The 18,299-nt window shown below is 42.1% G+C and overlaps 1 protein-coding gene across 1 annotated transcript; it reads left to right on the forward strand.

Annotated features, from left to right (window-relative positions):
* The first annotated feature begins 62 nt into the window (after positions 1 to 62).
* LOC118415588 (DNA replication licensing factor mcm2-like) lies at positions 63 to 18,109 on the forward strand. Its single transcript, XM_035820284.1, has 19 exons — positions 63 to 168; positions 1,749 to 1,951; positions 2,588 to 2,760; positions 3,139 to 3,230; positions 4,588 to 4,762; positions 5,617 to 5,836; positions 6,762 to 6,969; positions 7,489 to 7,623; positions 8,008 to 8,199; positions 8,755 to 8,848; positions 9,379 to 9,498; positions 9,872 to 10,002; positions 11,214 to 11,378; positions 11,730 to 11,804; positions 12,620 to 12,703; positions 13,718 to 13,873; positions 15,883 to 16,065; positions 16,813 to 16,968; positions 17,352 to 18,109. Exons 1-19 carry the CDS (start codon positions 163 to 165, stop codon positions 17,460 to 17,462), a joined length of 2,679 nt encoding a protein of 892 aa, XP_035676177.1. The 5' UTR covers positions 63 to 162; the 3' UTR covers positions 17,463 to 18,109.
* Positions 18,110 to 18,299: the final 190 nt, after the last annotated feature.

An 18,299-nucleotide genomic window follows, 5' to 3' on the forward strand; every position in this document is an offset into this window, starting at 1 on the left:
TTATGATTTTAATAGAAAGTTGAGTTTCATTAAAGCTTACTATTCGAACACATACAATAGAATTATTTTCTTGACCTTTGACTATGAATATTCATGAGCTCGATTTCCCGCGAAAAATGATCATGTGTGCACAAACCGCGGCAAAATCGTCGAGAAGACAAGATGGCTGTGAGTATACCTGCTGAATTTCTGCCCCCCTTTCTTGAGTTAACAGCGATAGTATTGCGTTTTAGATTGTCTACTAGATATAGGAAGGCTGTTTCATCAATACACACGAATATGTCGCAATTTTGTAGCTAATTGTGTCGTGTTTCTTGAGAAATGTATGTGGCTATGTATTCACGTGTTGCAACAATGTAAATAACGTTGTATTTTTTGAACACACTATAGTGGCCACATTTGTATCGGATTTAACATTATTCCATCGTGCACTATGTTATTTTTACTAGTAGGTGTAAAAATTTTTATGAGTATTAGAAACCTATTTCTGTACCGTGGTAATATCTTCTCAAGTCAGTTGGGTTGTGTATCGGGGGCATTTAATGTTTAAAGCTGAATTTAAATCCTCTTATAACCATTTGCATTGCTCCGAATTAATTCAAAATTTACAAATACGAGTTCCTGTCTTTTGATGTATAACAGTCACAGAGATTTACAAGTTTAGATGCAAAAATTGACCCCATTTGTCTTCTAGAGTAGAGTAGAGTTCTATACAAAAACAAAAAAAAAATTATGCAGTGCCAGTAGTAAATTTCTAGCCTCACTATTAATGTATGGTAGCATGCAAATTGTAGTTTTTGTAATAAACATTTCATTTAATTGTATTGTAAGTGGGTGTAATTTATCTAACCACCTGGTCATTGGTATACAGAAAAACCTGTACTAGTGGCCACCTCTACATTATTAGGACCACCTGGCCATTGTGGCCAATGCGACCACATTTTGGTGGTCCTGTCCGCATTGTGACCACAGTTACCACCTGTTGTAACCACCTGTCTTCTATCTGTTGCTAAGTGGTCCGCTTGGGCAGGTTTGACTGTAGTTGTATGACCAGTCAAATATTTGCTATAGACCAGGGCCTATCAAAGTATCATACAAAAAACATGTCCATTGCCATGTGATATAAGGCTTTGAGTTATGAATTTATTATAGGGGGTCGAAATTTCTTGGTGAGTTTGGTAAGTCACTAAGTGATATAGATGCTGTAGGGGGGTTTGGGGCATCCACCTTCCGTAGTGCAGAGTTTTCAATTTTTTAGTTCAAAAGGTGTATTCCAAGGTATCCTGAGGGGCAAAATTACTGTGAAAGAGGTCACAGGATAAGACTGTGTCCACAGATGACCTAGTGCATCCCTGGTCAATCACAATTTCATAGATTAGTGCATCCAACTTCTTTAAGAAAAGCGTGTCCAAATGACTGGAGGCGTGCCTGGCTAAAAGCCTACTTGATGCTAATGTTAATGTCCACTAGAACCATGTCATGGTCACTTAATCCCGGGACTACTGTGTTTTTTTTTTCAATTATGTTTGGGTTCTTAACTAGGACCAGGTCCAAAATATTACCATTTTTAGTTGGTTCCTGAACTGTTTGGAAGAGCCCATGGTTATCCACTAAGTACAGTAGTTAGGTAATAAGGTAGGCAAAAAAGCAGTTACTCAAGCAACTGGATATGATTTTAGAAACTGAAGTTTGCTTGAGTAACTTTCCTTGGCATCAGTGTGCATCACTCTCATGTCTGTCCCCCACAGGACCGTACATCCTCTGAGCGCTCAGAGCCCTTCTCCCCACCGGTGGGGAGCCCCCGCACCAGCCCGAGTCGCGGCACCAGCCCCACCCGCGACCTCCCGCCCTTCGAGGACGAGTCGGAGGGGTTGCTAGGCAACGAGGAGGCTCCGATCCTGGAGGAGGAGGAGGAAGATGGGGAGGAGCTGTTCGGAGATCGCATGGAAACGTCAGTACTATACAATACTGTGATTTGTATTCTCTATGCTCTGTTTTACATGCTATGTTGCATCTTTAAGTTTATGTTTGTTGCATTCAAGTTGTACATAATTTTTTTTGTATCGTATTCTCCATTGTCCCTTTATTTCACTTGTGTAGTGTCATAGTCTGCATAGACTGACTGACAGAAGTAGTAGTAGTAGCTGTTTCAACCAGTCTAGGAGGCTTTTCTGTTTTGTCAAAATGCAAAATAGTGTTGGCTGTTAAACATATCATTTTTGTCCCTAAACCGTGTTTTTTTTGTTGGGGTGATAAATGTAAACATTTGACTGGAAGGATATCCACAGACCTGAGTTTGAGCCCCCTTGTGGCTTGTTACTTAACTGCAACAGAACTTCTGGTATCTCAGGCACTTGATCTATCTGCATTCTCCTTGTAATGCTTAGGGACTACTGAGTGACCCCAGAGCTGTGATTAACTTTGGTATTAGAGTGTGTAGGTCTTGATGAGGCCTTGAAATAATTATAGTTAATAGGCCCACTACATTTGTAGCAGTTTATCAGTTTATTATGGTACTACAGAGGAACTTTTGGTTTTGGTATCTTGAGTTTTTTTTTTCATTTTACATTCTCCTTGCTATCCCCAGGGACTACCGAGCGATCCCGGAGCTTGACGTGTATGATCGCGAGGGCCTGGACGACAATGAAGAGTACTCGGAACTGTCGTTCGGCGAGCGTGCGGAGGTCGAGCGGGAGCTGAGGAAACGGGATCGCGAGGAGGGCCGCATCTCAGGGCGCATGCGCAGGGGCCTGCTGTATGGTATGTTACAGCTTTTCATGCCAAAGAGGAAAAGAAAAAAAAGCAGAACACAAGAACTCGATCACTGATCTAACAAAACGGCACATAATGCTTTGTTACAACAAAGCCACACATGATGCTTTGTTACTTACAGCTCTTATGCCAATAAAGAGAAATGATTAGAAAGAAAAGAACACACGAAATACGGATCACTGATTCTAACAAAGTCAGACATAATAGAATTGGTTAAGTGCAGCAAGTTAACACCTTGTCCTTAAAATGTATCTGTAATTTAGGTAATGATGAGGCATGAAAGTTTTTTTATGATACATTCTAAAATGTATCGAGTGGAGAAAACTCTTATTTCCTTCCATCACTTATTCACTTGTTTCCCTGTAGATGAGAGTGACGAGGAGGATGAAGCGGTACCCAGGAGGAGGAGACGGCTGGCGGAGAAGGCTGCCGAGGGTCTGGAGGGGGAGGATGAGGAGGTAGGAAACAGTAGCCCTGTTGTTTTTGTTTATTTATTTATTTATTTATTAATCTCAAGACAAGTGATTAGCCCCAGTGCACAAAATACTTTTCTGAGCCAAGTTGCACCACCTACAATATCCTAGAACAACAACGCTATGGAATAAGCTTCCACGGACTTGCTTCCCCACAGGGTACAGCCTGAAACTGTTTAAATTAAGGGTTAACAAACATCTCTCTTCACAATTCAGTAATGTAACCCAAAACGCTTGAGTGGCTCCACGAGCCTTGTTTTGCGGTGACCTCTAAGTAAATTAAAAAAAAAAAAAAAAAAATTCACTAATTTCTGAAAAAAAGGTACAATACATACATGTTTGGCTGGTATGAAACGGAGCTGCCTCAGTCCATTTATTTTTTCCAAGTAAATTGACAACAAAATCAAGTTCTGAAGGTCAAAATGTACAAAAGTAAGTTTAGAAGTAAGTTGCACCAAGCAAAAAGTGGTTGCAATGTGCAAGTGTGCAAGTGGGTATTTTGCAGCCCCTTCAACTTATTGGGAGTTGTGTCAAAAAGCAATGACTCAAGCAACTAGTTATTATTTTTGAAATGGTAAAACGTCATTGGGAGTTGATTTTCAAGGTGGCCCACCATATATAAACAACAACAACAAAAAAGTGTTACATTCAGTTAGAATTTTGCCTCCAAAATATCTGTCACCTCTGTGCTAGTATGTCATTATGTATAGCTCTTTTGCAAAACAATTGTTCGACAAGAGATTTAGTTACAGTGATATAGTGAGAAATATTGGTGGATAGAGATGTAGAGCATTTGGGGTCACCATTCAAAATACCAGGCTAAGCACTACAGCGATGGAAGTAGTCCACTGCAAATTGTGTATGTTTTCTTACCGTAACCTTTTGCAAATTATTGACAGATATCAGGATGTATGTCATAGAGGTCCTCCACAATATCTAGCTTTGGTTGCTTTGTCCCCGTCTGTATATCACCATTAGGAACCAAAACATAAGGCAAGGATTTTGTCACACAGAAGAGTATTGAGATTCTTGAGAATACTTTTTCTTCCATCATTCTTTCCCTATTTCTCCAACAGATAATAGAGAGTATAGAAAACCTGGAGGACATGAAGAGCCACTGTTATTCATTCATTCCTCCCTTCATTCCTTCCCTCCCTCCCCAGATGATCGAGAGTATAGAAAACCTGGAGGACATGAAGGGGCACTCCCTGTTATCTCTTTCCTCTCTCATTCATTTCTTCCCTCCTTCCCCCAGATGATCGAGAGTATAGAGAACCTGGAGGACATGAAGAACCACTGTTATTCATTCATTTCTCCCTTCATTCCTTCCCTCCTTCCCCAGATGATCGAGAGTATAGAGAACCTGGAGGACATGAAGGGGCACTCCGTGCGGGAGTGGGTTTCCATGGCGGCGCCACGCCTGGAGATCTACAACCGCTTCAAGAACTTCCTGCGCTCTTACTGTGACGAGACTGGCAAGAACGTCTACCGCGAGAAGATCAGGAAAATGTGTGAAAGTGAGTGCAAAAATACTACAGACCAAATCAGCAAATAGCAGTACAATATGTAACAACATTATGGTGGCGAGGTGGTCTAGTGTGGTTAGGGTATGTGATGTAGAATCTAAAGGTTCTGGGTTTGAGTCCCAGGCAAGCCCCAGTGTTATGGATCTGGATCTGGATACATGGCTCGAAATTCATTTTTGGGATTAGGTGCACTGGTGAAAAAAAATTTTTGGGTGCACCACTTAAATTTAAGGAGAATTTTTATTATCTTTCTAACACATTCAGATTATGTAATACCTGAAGATGGTAATATGCAGGTATGCAGGTAGATGTCAAGAATATGATTTATACTAGTATACTTGATATCTTTCCATACATAAACCTAGGAAAATATTTGGGTGTACCCTGTGCACCCACTGAAAAAAAATTGGGTGCACAGTTCCAATTTTGGGTGCACCTGGGTGCACATGCACCCAGTATTTCGAGCCCTGGGATATGTACTTGGCAACACCCTTTTTGTTGGGGTAAAATGCCCTGGTGCTCTGCAGTTACTGCTGGCTCCTTAGGTGTTGAGTGACCTTTTTCCTTAAATGAAAATTCTGATATTGTCACACTGTATAGTAGTAGGTTCCAATCTTGAACTGTTCATACAAAATAGCCTATAGCAACCCTTCTTAGAGGGGAAAACTTTGTATGATTTTGGGTGATCGGGGCACAATTGGCTTGGCTTGGCCTGGGCTGTAAATATGTGACCAGCAGGGCCTTGTCTAGCTTTCTGCAAGCTTTCTACTTGCTGTTCTAAAGTGTGCACTTGTGATGGAAGGACACTTTATCTAAAAAAGATAATAACTGTTTTTGTACCCCAGACAACAAAGAGAGCCTGGTGATTGACTACAACATCCTGGCGAACGAGGAGCAGGTTTTGGCGTACTTCCTGCCGGAGGCGCCGGCCGAGATGCTGAAGATTCTTGACGAGGCGGCGAAGGAGGTCGTCCTGTCGATGTTCCCCAAGTACGATCACATCGCCAAGGAGATCCACGTCCGCATCGCCGAGCTGCCGCTGGTGGAGGAACTGAGATCACTCAGGTTAGATCATGATACAATGTTTTAGTATCAGGTGCACGTCTTTAAGTCATAACACAACTTAGGAGGAACTGATGATTAGATTTTGAGAAAGGTTTTGGTCAAGATCCATATGTCTTTTCTTTCAATCATGGTTAGATAAGACAAGATAGCCCCTCACAACCACTTTCTAAACTGGAGATTTTTTTTTCCAGCTAAAGTGATGACCTCCTCACAAGGACAATATAATGGTAATAATTAGTGATGATCGAAGGTGCTTTAGAAGCAGTGCTGCCCTAGTGCTCATTTTTCTAGTTTCTGTGATCTTTGTGGTAGAATTATAACTTTAAGATTGATTCTTCCTGCTAAGGTAGTCCTCTAGTCAGCTCCTCTAGTACCATGTTTATGGAGATATAGGCAACCAGAAAGATAAACAGCAATGTTTGTCCCACAGACAGCTGCATCTGAACCAGCTGATCCGTACCAGCGGAGTAGTGACCAGCACCACCGGAATCCTGCCCTAGCTGTCTATGATAAATTACTGCTATTCCAAGTACTGCTGTTCCAAGTACAGCTATTCCAAGTATTGCTGTTCCAAGCGTAATTTTAACCCCATAGCCTTGTCTAACTGTTCCACAGACAGCTGCATCTAAACCAGCTGATCCTTACCAGCGGAGTTGTGACCAGCACCACGGGAATCCTGCCACAGCTGTCCATGATTAAGTGTGACTGTTCCAAGTCCAGCTGTCTTAAGTACAGCATTAACCCTGTAACCTTATCTAATTGTCCCACAGACAGCTGCATCTGAACCAGCTCATCCGTACCAGCGGAGTTGTGACCAGCACCACGGGAATCCTGCCACAGCTGTCCATGATTAAGTGTGACTGTTCCAAGTCCAGCTGTCTTAAGTACAGCATTAACCCTGTAACCTTATCTAATTGTCCCACAGACAGCTGCATCTGAACCAGCTCATCCGTACCAGCGGAGTTGTGACCAGCACCACGGGAATCCTGCCCCAGCTGTCCATGATTAAGTACGACTGCTCCAAGTGCAGCTTCGTGCTCGGCCCGTTCTACCAGACGCAGAACCAGGAAGTCAAGCCGGGGTCGTGTCCGGAGTGCCAGTCCAACGGGCCGTTTGAAATCAACATGGAGCAGGTAGGGCTTTTATACAGCTCTGATATATAAGGACTTTGTTATATACTATAGGATTTAATTTACAATGATTCTACATCACAGGTACTGTAACGAAATCTTGACAATTACATTTCAACATTTGGATAAACATTAAAGTTACTTTACTTGACATTAAGAAAAAAAGTTCCTTCATAATAACATAATGATTTTGCTTCTGTCACACTTTAAATACCTTTATTTCATAAAATTCACTAGGCTTTATTCACCTCTAAAGACTTCTTGCACATTTCTGGAGAGTGTTCTTTTGTCCAAATCCAGTAACCAGTGTTAAGTTGAGCATGATTATGAGAATGCTAACAGACTGTGATATTGTTTTGTTGTCATGCTAACAGTTGTTGACTGTGTTCTGCAGCTGCAATGAGTCTTTCTTCAACTCTCTCCACTTTGTATTGTTCATTGCCAGCTTCTGTTGCTCCCGTAGTTTTCTTTCTGACCGCAGAGGTACTCTTAACAGTCCTGTTGTTCTGTTGTCCACCCCAGACTGTGTACCAGAACTACCAGCGCATCACCATCCAGGAGAGCCCCGGGAAGGTCGCCGCTGGTCGCCTGCCGCGATCCAAGGATGCCATCTTGCTCGCCGACCTCGTGGACTCCTGCAAACCTGGGGACGAGATCGTAAGTAACCTGGGAAAGAGATTGTTAGTTGGGAAAGAGATAGTTAGTTGATGAATAAATTGTTTGGCTTGTTTGTATGTCGTGAACCAAAGATGAAATTCTTTGTTTTGATTTGATTTCGGGAAAGACTCAGATCAGGACCTATGATTTTTTATGATAAGAAGGAAGTAAGAGTTGGAAGCTGTCCCATGAATTCATCAGTGCTGTTTTGTAGTGTCAAAACCCTGTTGAATTGCTGAATTGAAGCCATCTGTACATATTTATAGGAAGTAATAGGAACCTCACAGAGAAGAGCAAGGGGCCAGTCCCTAGGCACTTTGGTGTCTCAAATTAGAATGTTGTTTAGGGCTTTCAACATTTTCTGTGTATTTGTTCTTCCTGTAGGAACTGACAGGCATCTACCACAACAACTACGACGGTTCCCTGAACATGGCGAATGGGTTCCCGGTGTTCGCTACCGTTATCCAGGCCAACTACATCACCAAGAAGGACGACAAGCTGGCCGTTAGCAGTCTCACTGATGATGATGTCAAGGCCATTGTCGCCCTGTCCAAGGACGAACGCATCGGAGAGAGGGTAGGGAGATTGTGTAACAAGTTTTACCCTGCTTGAGGTCCAACTTAAACTTTCTCAGTATTCAATGTTAAAAATGTACCTGCTTATACGAATAAGTGCAGGTAAATTATCTATAAATAGGCTATGATGAAAAAATACTTGCCACATACATACATACATACATAACCTTAATTTTACATGGTACATGCAGAGACGCCATCAAAGTCATCATCGAAGTGAAGTGGACATCTAACACATACATATATATACATGCATGCATAATCTTTTTTTTACGTGCTTCATACATACATATAATGATAGTTCACCTTTATCCGCAGGGTAACCTATGTCCATTGTGTTCAAAGCAGGGTATTAGGGGACATCAAGTTGATGGGTGATAGTTTTAAACTGCGAAATCATGAAAAATCTTGCGATTTGAAACTAATGTCCATCAACATGATATCCCCAAATACCCTGTTTTTAAAAGCAACTAGTGTTACATGCACAGTGTTGAGTATTGCATATTTGTACCAGGATTTTGTATCATACTTGTATATTGTCATTCTTTTCTTATAGATTTTTGCCAGCATGGCTCCTTCCATATATGGGCATGATGACATTAAGAGGGCCTTAGCTCTGGCCCTGTTTGGGGGTGAAGCCAAGAATCCGGGTAAGATGAAACTTTTGAAATTTCCGTCTCTCCTCTCCTTCTGCTGAATAATAATGTGCTGTGGATTGTTTCCCAGTCATCATCTTTACCCCACCAAAGAACACAAATTGTAAAATAAAATCAGGGCTGTCTCCAGCTTTAATTTTTTTCCGTCCCACTCCTTGTTTGGGAGCCCATGGCATTACATTTGTAACTTTGTCATGAATTTCAGACTTTATACAGATGGTGTGGATTTTTTCCCCGTCCGAACAAGCAACTTTCCATCCTGTTTTGGAAGGGTGGGTCCAGGAGACAGCCCTGAAATAGATAAACACAGCTCACTGAATTTTGTCCATGGTTTGTGTTGAAAGCTCGGTGAAAGGATTATTGTGTTGTTGGCAACAATCATTTAAGCTACTGATGTGTCCATGTAGTAAGAACCCTATTGTCCATAGCATAGGTAACAATCTGGGCCAGATGTATGAAAACCGCAGTCCCTGCATTTTTGCGCTTTCAAATTAACACTGTTGTTTCTCTGTTTGTGTGACCAGGCCAGAAGCACAAGGTGCGAGGAGACATCAACGTCCTGCTGTGTGGAGACCCGGGGACGGCCAAGTCTCAGTTCCTCAAGTATGTGGAAAAGACGGCACACCGGCCCGTCTTCACTACAGGTGAGGTTTTCTTTTCTTGAGATTGCAAAAAGATGTGTTGGCCATCTTATTATATAACGTGTACCATATGGAACAGTTGATTTGCACTACATAATGATTAAGAATGTCAGTACAGGTCAGTTGGAACTTAACGACTGGGAAACGTCTTCGCCTTCAAGAGGCTGTTTTAACTACTGTAACTAAATATAATTAGGTGCAAATTCAGTGTTACAAAGAAAGATTTCACTGCTTATTGAAGTATATTTATCTGGCTGTTTGGTTAATCATTTTTGCCCCTATCAGCCATGTCACCAATATCGGCAACTGTTGTTCTTCCACTTTCTTTCAAGTGATAATTAAAATCTCATACTAAGTTTTGACCTTTCCCCTCCAGGTCAGGGTGCATCCGCGGTGGGTCTGACAGCGTATGTACAGCGGAACCCAGTCAGCAGGGAGTGGACACTAGAGGCCGGGGCACTGGTGCTGGCTGACAGGGGCGTCTGTCTCATCGACGAGTTCGACAAGGTGAGAGTGAGGGAGGGAGGGGGGTTCTAGGGAGGGAGGGATTGAAAGAACGAATGAGCGAGTGAAGAATGAATGAAGGTAAGAAGAGAGTGGACACTGGAGGGTGGGGCACTGGTGCTGGCCGACAGGGGTGTCTGTCTCATCGACAAGTTTGACAAGGTGAGTGTGTGAGGGAGGGAGGGATTGAAAGAACGAATGAGGGAGTGAAGGATGAATAAAGGTAAGCAGAGAGTGGGTGGGTGAGTAGGTGTTTGGCTGAGTGAGTGAGTGAGTAAGTGGCTGGGTGGGTGGTAGGAACATCAGTGTTACCATGTTTATTGTTTTTGGGGTTTGTGCATTATTACATGTTCTCACAGCTCAACCAACCACGTTACACCCCTTTTTCTGTTAGATGAACGGTGCAAGCCGCACCAGTGTCTACGATGGCATGGAACAGCAGTGTTGCCTTGTTTATTGTTTCTGGGGTTTGAGCATTGATACAGCATAACTGTTATACATGTTATTACATCTCAACCAACTATGTTACCCCACGTTTTTCTGTAGATGAACGATGCAGACCTTACGAGTATCCATTAGGCCATGGAACATTAGTTTTGCCTTATTAGTTGTTTCTGGGGTGTGAGTGTTGATGCATGTTGTTCCATCTCCACCAACTGTTTTCTGTTTTTAGATGAACGATGCAGACTGCACCAGTATCCATTAGGCCAAGAAACATTAGTTTTGCCTTATTGCTTGTTTCTGGGGCGTGAGCGTTGATGCATTTTCTACTGTTTTCTGTTTTCAGATGAACGATGCAGACCGCATCAGTATCCATGAGGCAATGGAACATTTGTTTTGATTTCTTGTTGGTTGTTTCTGGGGCGTGAGTGTTGATGCATGTTGTTCCATCTCAACCAACTGTTTTCTGTTTTCAGATGAACGATGCAGACTGCACCAGTATCCATGAGGCAATGGAACATTAGTTTAGTTTAGTTTTGTTTTGTCTTGTTGGTTGTTTCTGGGGCGTGAGTGTTGATGCATGTTGTTCCATCTCAACCAACTGTTTTCTGTTTTTAGATGAACGATGCAGACCGCACCAGCATCCATGAGGCCATGGAACAGCAGTGTTGCCTTGTTTATTGTTTCCGGGGTTTGAGCATTGATACAGCATAACTTAAACTTATAGATGTTGTTACATCTCAACCAACCATGTTACCCACATTTTTCCGTAGATGAACGATGCAGACCGTACCAGCATCCACGAGGCCATGGAACAGCAGACCATCTCCATCTCCAAGGCCGGCATCGTCACGTCCCTACAGGCGCGCTGTTCCATCCTCGCCGCAGCCAACCCCATCGGCGGCCGCTACGACCCCTCCCTAACCTTCTCTGAAAATGTAAGATCAAAGTTTCCATCCTTACATGGATTTAAAGAATCCTTACAATATATACAAACTGATTCTGAAGAAGACTTTGTAATAAAAGTCAAAACATCAGATTGTCTCTTTTGCCCTTCTTCAGACTTGACTTTGAATACATGTACAATACTTACAAAAAGTACTGTACTGAATAGAACTTGAAAAATTTCTCCAGTAGAAGTAACATGTATATACTGTACATGATGACTGACTTTCCTGTTACATGAAAGAGTTTTTGATGAGCTAACTGGATCAAAATCCCCCTTTTCACAATTTATCGGAAGAAAACTTAATTCCCTGTTGTGTCATTTGATGATGTTGATGTTTCAGGTTGACCTCCCTGAGCCGATCCTGTCCAGATTTGACATCCTGTGTGTGGTCAGGGACACCGTGGATCCTGTTCAGGTATGTTTGTTTGTTTGTTTGTATTGCATGCCTATCATCCACCTTCTCTCACAATCACAACTTACACAATTACCAAACCAGACAGACATCACTCCTATACAAACCCTTTTTCAAGACTACAACAGGACAACGTACATTTGCGTACAGATGTGCTAAACACTTTAATTCACTACCAGCCTACGTTAAACACGTTCCAAGCCTGAATTCATTTAAGTCAGGTTCGAAAGACCTAACATAGTCTCAGTACTGAGTAGTGACCTCTGGCCTCCAAAATTTTTGATCTGGATCGGATTATGATTTTGATTTATCTGTGTCTGTCATGTATCAGTTGTACTTATATGTTCCGACGTCTATGTCTACTATTCTCTCTGTCAGTTGTTTTTATATTTCCTTGTATGTATATGTGAAACTGGGCCCTATTGAAAACCAGTTTATCGAAGCTGAATAGGCTACCCAGGTGTTTGAAAATAAACAAAACAAAACAAAAAAACATGCCTGGTAAACTGCCTCAAGTCATAACACTGGGTTTGTACGGAAGAGTACAAGCTTTATATCCAGACAGACTTATTTGACCGGGAAGGACCCCTACTCATTTTGAAGTGTGTTCTTTAATGTGATCGAGGTGTGGCTCTCCTCAAACACGGGACCTCCATTTAACGTTCTAACCAAGAGACAGTCTTAGCTGAAGCAGGGTGCTCATGTTCACCTAAAAGTCTTGAAATTTATGAAATTATTTATCTAAAATTACCCATGATGAAATGTTGGTTAGTGATGTGTGTGTTGATAAAGGCGTAATGTTTGTTTGTTAACTACAGGATGAGTTGCTGGCCAGATTTGTTGTGAACAGCCACATCAGACATCACCCCTCCAACAGTGGGGAGGACACAGATGGGCAGCCGGTAGGATCAATGTTTGGGGTTGTGTTTATTATGAAAGGACTAGAATTTTATAAAAAAAAAAGAAATAAAGGTCTACCTTTAATGCACTTTACAAAAAAGAAAAAAAGGAAAAATTGTAAAACTCTGTTGCATGCATTTTGTTACAACTGTAAGATGCATAGTCTTGTAACTTTGTAGTGCTGTGTGTTGTGCTGGAGTTAGTATTGAGTACATGTATACTGAAAATGTTTTTTGTTATTTGGATCTCCATTAGTGTTCCATATTTCAGTATTCTTCCTGCCAGTCCAGTCCGTACAAGGCTTTTTGCAATTAATGAAATTTGTGAATCAAATCCTATACAATACGTATACAGAAAACCAAGCAAAATCAAATGTGGGTATTGAATTGAAAATGAATCAGGGTTGGACAAGTCCACTAGCCCTGTTGTCCCAGGCAAGTGAAAGTGCTGATTGGGCAAGTAAGATTTTTCCATTGAGTGAGATTTTGATACACTTGTAACTTTTTACAGTCATGACATCAAGCAATGGTCAACGTAAAAAAATCAAAGCAATAATAAGAATTCCATTGCTGGAAATGAAAATACATAGAAAAATCTCATTTAAATTTCCGGCAAGTGAAAAGTTGGTTCGGGCAAGTAAATTCTTTATGTACTTGCCCGATAGGACAAGTGGCTTTAGAAAACTTGTCCAACCGTTTGGATACTAGTACTACTGCTACTACTACTGCTACTACTACTACTACTATCTTAAAAGTGAATGGGAGCAATGAGGGGTCAATGTGCACTGGCATTGTACTATTCTGATTCGTAAATCTTCACGTGAAAGAAACTCTGATGTGTTTCTTTTGTCTAGGAGATGCCCTGACCAAAACTTTGTATGATTGATCTGTAGAAATGTTTCATGATAATGGATTGTACTACAACTATAGTAGTGCTGGGGTTGCTAATAAAGTTATGTTGTTATGATACTAAAATTCTCTTGTAAAGTAGATCGTGATGTGTGCGTTGTGTTTCAGGAGATGCCCCTGACCACGACAGGAGTGGAGCCTGTTCCTCAGGAACTCCTGAAGAAGTACGTTATCTACAGTAAGGAGAAAGTCCGGCCCAAGCTGCACAACATGGACCAGGACAAGGTGGCGCGCATGTACTCGGACCTGCGCAGGGAGTCCATGGTAAGACTTGTTTAACACTTTTGTTATTTAAGAAGTATGTTATCTACAGTAAGGAGAAAGTCCGGCCCAAGCTACACAACATGGACCAGGACAAGGTGGCGCGCATGTACTCGGACCTGCGCAGGGAGTCCATGGTAAGACTTGTTTAACACTTTTGTTACTTAAGAAGTACGTTATCTACAGTAAGGAGAAAGTCCGCCCCAAGCTGCATAACATGGACCAGGACAAGGTGGCGCGCATGTACTCGGACCTACGCAGGGAGTCCATGGTGAGACTTGTTTAACACTTTTGTTACTTAAGAAGTACGTTATCTACAGTAAGGAGAAAGTCCGGCCCAAACTGCACAACATGGACCAGGACAAGGTGGCGCGCATGTACTCGGACTTACGCAGGGAGTCAATGGTAAGACTTTTGTTATTGTTAACAACCACTTTCATAATTCCACTGGCTGCCATGATTCTACAACACCTAATGTCATTGTTTTGGTGAGACACCGACCTTTTTGTTTTGGTGGGACACAGTCCTTTTTGTTTTGGTGAGACACCGACAAGGCCGAGAGGCCCGATCTTTACATGGTTCAATCAATGGTTCAATCAATGGTTCAATCTTAACCCAGCCCTTCCAAAGGCCCTTCAAAAGGCCCTTTTCTCTTTGCCCAATTTTACGGCTTAGTTAGACAAGGGTACATTGCAGGCCAGTATTAAAACTGTATTTTAGACGTATGTGGTCCAGCGTAAATAAATCTACGCTTTAACCCATGTTTATCATAAAGATATAGCAAAAATTGCATCAGAAGGAATTTATTTTGTAATAAAGAATAATGCATACTCATTGTGGGTCAAAAAGTTTTACAATACCGGTTTATTGTGCCAATAATTTATCTGACATAGATTATGTTAATGAGGTAAATTTCCCTACACTTGGGGATTTTTGCTGCATTTCATACTGAAGTCGCTAGGTGTCGCTCTTTGTACATTGCAACAACATAAAACAAAAAAATAGCCGCAAACTTCGGGACTAGTTGCCAGGTAAGTACATTTTAAAGACATTTGTGACTATGAATGTCCTTGATAGAGTTTGTATTGTGTGAAAAATAGATTTGAGACTGGATTGGCAGCTGGAGAAGTCACTAAAGCTTTCCCGTACAAGAATTGGGGTGGGAGGGGGGCGACATGTGGAACTCTGTGGTTGTCTCTGATTATTTTGATGTGATCCTCATGTTAACTGATGAACACTGGTGAAGCGCCGAGGTACCTTTTCCTGACGAAATCCCTACTACTCGGCAAGGTACAGCTTTTTTTAAAGCACTTGTTTGTTTTGGTGAGACACAGACTATTTTGTTTTGGTGAGACACAGACCTTTTTGTTTTGGCTGAGGAGTACATAAATAAAGCCTCATTATACGAGGCCCTGATGTCGCCCTGGGTACTTTCTGGATAGCAGTTTTCTCTGATGTTTGTTGAACACCACGTACAGTTGCTTTTCTTTTATTCCTTTACATTTGGGATCCTTGACAATTTTGGCTAGGGCTCTGATTAGTCTGTACACATAAGCAAGTTAAGGAATTAGTTCAAGAACTCATTTGAACTGGCGTTCCAACACCTGGAATGCTCTCTGTCCAATTGGTGTTGGAATGTCTGTTCGACCGAGCTCTCTAGAACCCATTCCTTAATTCATCTCATTAACTGACGTCACCCAAAAGGTTTGAATGTGTAGGTCTCAAGACGGGTAGCAGAAGCAAACATAGTAGCAATCTACTACCCGGATGTTACCAAGGCTAGCCCAGATGTACATGTAAATGGCTTCCATGCTAATGTTTGTTATCAACCGCTCCAGGCCACGGGCAGTGTCCCCATCACGGTGCGTCACATCGAGTCGATGATCCGTATGGCAGAGGCGCACGCCCGTATGCACCTCCGGGACTACGTCAACAAGGACACCTAATATCGTTTTGAGATTGTCCTGAATACCTAAATATCTGAAGTGTTTGTATGTTATCCAATACTCCAGGCCACCGGCAGTGTCCCGATCACGGTGCGACACATCGAGTCGATGATCCGTATGGCGGAGGCGCACGCCCGCATGCACCTGCGGGACTACGTCAACGAGGACGATGTGAACATGGCGATCCGTGTCATGCTGGAGAGTTTCATCGACACGCAGAAGTACAGCGTCATGCGGAGCATGAGAAAGGTGGGGAAGTTATGCTGAAGTTGCACTGAAGTTGTGCTGAAATTGTACTGATGTTTTACTGATACTGTACTGTAACTGAGAGTTTCATCGACACCCAGAAGTACAGTGTCATGAGGAGCATGAGAAAGGTGGGGAAGTTGTGCTGAAATTGTACTGAAGATGTGCTGAAATTGTGCTGAAGTTGTGCTGAAAATGCTGAAATTGGACTTAAGTTTTGCTGAACTTGGACTGAAGTTTCACTGAAATTTTCTGAAGTTTTACTGAAATTGTACAGAAGTTTTACTGACAATGTAGCGAAGTCGCACTGGGATTATACCAAACTGGTACTGAAGTTGTACTACCCAGCATTCCACTTAAACAACACAATAGAATCTTCCCTCAGTCTGTTCTGAAACAACAGCTTGGTTGTGCTATGAGGCATATACAATTTTTGCATAGCAAACATAATTCCATTTTTGTCTGCAGAACTTTGCCCGTTACCTGGCGTTCCGACGGGACAACAACGAGCTTCTGTTCTTCATCCTTCTTGTTAACACCTGCATGATTGTTGTGCTATGAGACAATATACCAGTCATGCAGTACAAACACATTTTTATTTTGTCCCCAGAACTTTGCCCGTTACCTGGTGTTCCACTGCAACAACAGTTTTTTTCCTTATTCCGCTTGTACGGCAACATTAGGTCTGTTGTATCATCAGGCCTACCAGTTCTGCAGTACAAAGTAACACAATTTCCATTTCATCCCCAGAACTTTGCGCGCTACCTGGCGTTCCGGCGAGACAACAACGAGCTTCTGTTCTTCATCCTGCGGCAGCTGGTGCAGGAGCAGCTGTCCTTCCACAGGAACCGCTTCGGCACCGAGCAGGACTTCGTGGAGGTCTCCGAGAAGGATCTACAGGACAAGGTGGGCAGTAAGCTGTGTTTGTAGTGAGATCGGCAGCACAAGAGGTCCTGAGTTCAAATCCTGCTGTGCCACCGATCTTGTGCCCTTGAGAAAGGCACTTTACACCTTGAGTACCTTGCTTCGGCTTATGGCAGTGGCAGGCCTTTGTGGCAGTGGCAGGCCTTAGGGGCTTGTTCGGGCATGACGCACCCGCTTACACGAGTCTGACTTCTTGGCCTTGTATTAGATAAAAGAAGGTTACATGCTTAGAACTGCTGCTTTTCTGAAAAATACACCAATAGGATCGTTGCTGCAAGTATGTATTTTGTAATTTTATGTATTTTGTAAGATGTATTTAAAAAAACTACATTGCTTTTCTCACACCGTGTTTTCCGTCCCGCCAGGCTCGGCAGATCGGGATCCACAACCTGTCGGCGTTCTACGAGAGCGACGTCTTCAGGACAAACCGGTTTTCGCACGACGGGAAGCGGAAACTCATCGTACAAACTCTGTAACCTTCGCAGGGCCGGACTGTTTATATCCAATCCTAAGTTTCCTATCTTTAAGGTCACTAAGTCTTACAGAAAAACCAAAACAGAAAATCAGATAGTAGTCACTGGACTGCTTATCCTAGTTTTCTATCTTCTTGGTCACTTCAGGAAAATTATGACTTGTCTCCCTGACAAAAAAACAACAGTAGCAACAGAGTGGTAGTCACTCTGGGACCTTCAGAGAGTAAGGGCTGTTTATATCACATCCTAGTTTTCTATCTTCTACTAGTTCTAGGTCACATCAGCAAAATTACTTGTCGCCCTGACAAACAAACAAAAAATGAGCGTTGTAGTTACTCTGGGACTTTAAAGGGGCTGGACTGTTCATATCACATCATAGTTTTCTGTCTTTAGGTCACTGCAGTGAAATTATAACTTGTCTTTTGGACAAGCAAAAAGAAAATAAGCCTATTACCATTTGTAAAACCATGTGACTTTGCTTGATAAGAAAGGTTATCTGTTTAATTATCTTGATATTGAAAAATGTCAAGAATTTGAGCTTAACTCTTCTTCTAGGCTATCAGCAAGCTATTCATGTACACGTGTCACCACAGCTTGAGTTGTGTCAGATAAGGTTGTTTCTGTGCATGATGGAATGGTGCAAGATCTGCTAAAAAAACATCTGACATGGACCAACCATGTTTACTATATAATACATATTCTTATTTATGTGCAACTTGTAGCATCTTCCTTCAGCGTCTTTCCATAGTCAATAAGGAATGGTAATTATGCTTTCCGTGTTACTTTCAAACAGTAGCTCTCAGAATTTAGTGATTTATTTACAGCAAAAAATTTCAATGC

The sequence above is a fragment of the Branchiostoma floridae genome, chromosome 5, assembly GCF_000003815.2.
Source record: "Branchiostoma floridae strain S238N-H82 chromosome 5, Bfl_VNyyK, whole genome shotgun sequence".
In the NCBI taxonomy this organism is placed as follows: Eukaryota; Metazoa; Chordata; class Leptocardii; order Amphioxiformes; family Branchiostomatidae; genus Branchiostoma; species Branchiostoma floridae.

Excerpts from the sequence above, each read along its gene's own strand:
- LOC118415588 (XM_035820284.1), top strand. Across the intron at positions 13,874-15,882 it reads ACCTGCGCAGGGAGTCCATG|GCCACCGGCAGTGTCCCGAT; the intron begins GTAAGACTTGTT and ends CCAATACTCCAG. Across the intron at positions 16,969-17,351 it reads AGAAGGATCTACAGGACAAG|GCTCGGCAGATCGGGATCCA; the intron begins GTGGGCAGTAAG and ends CCGTCCCGCCAG.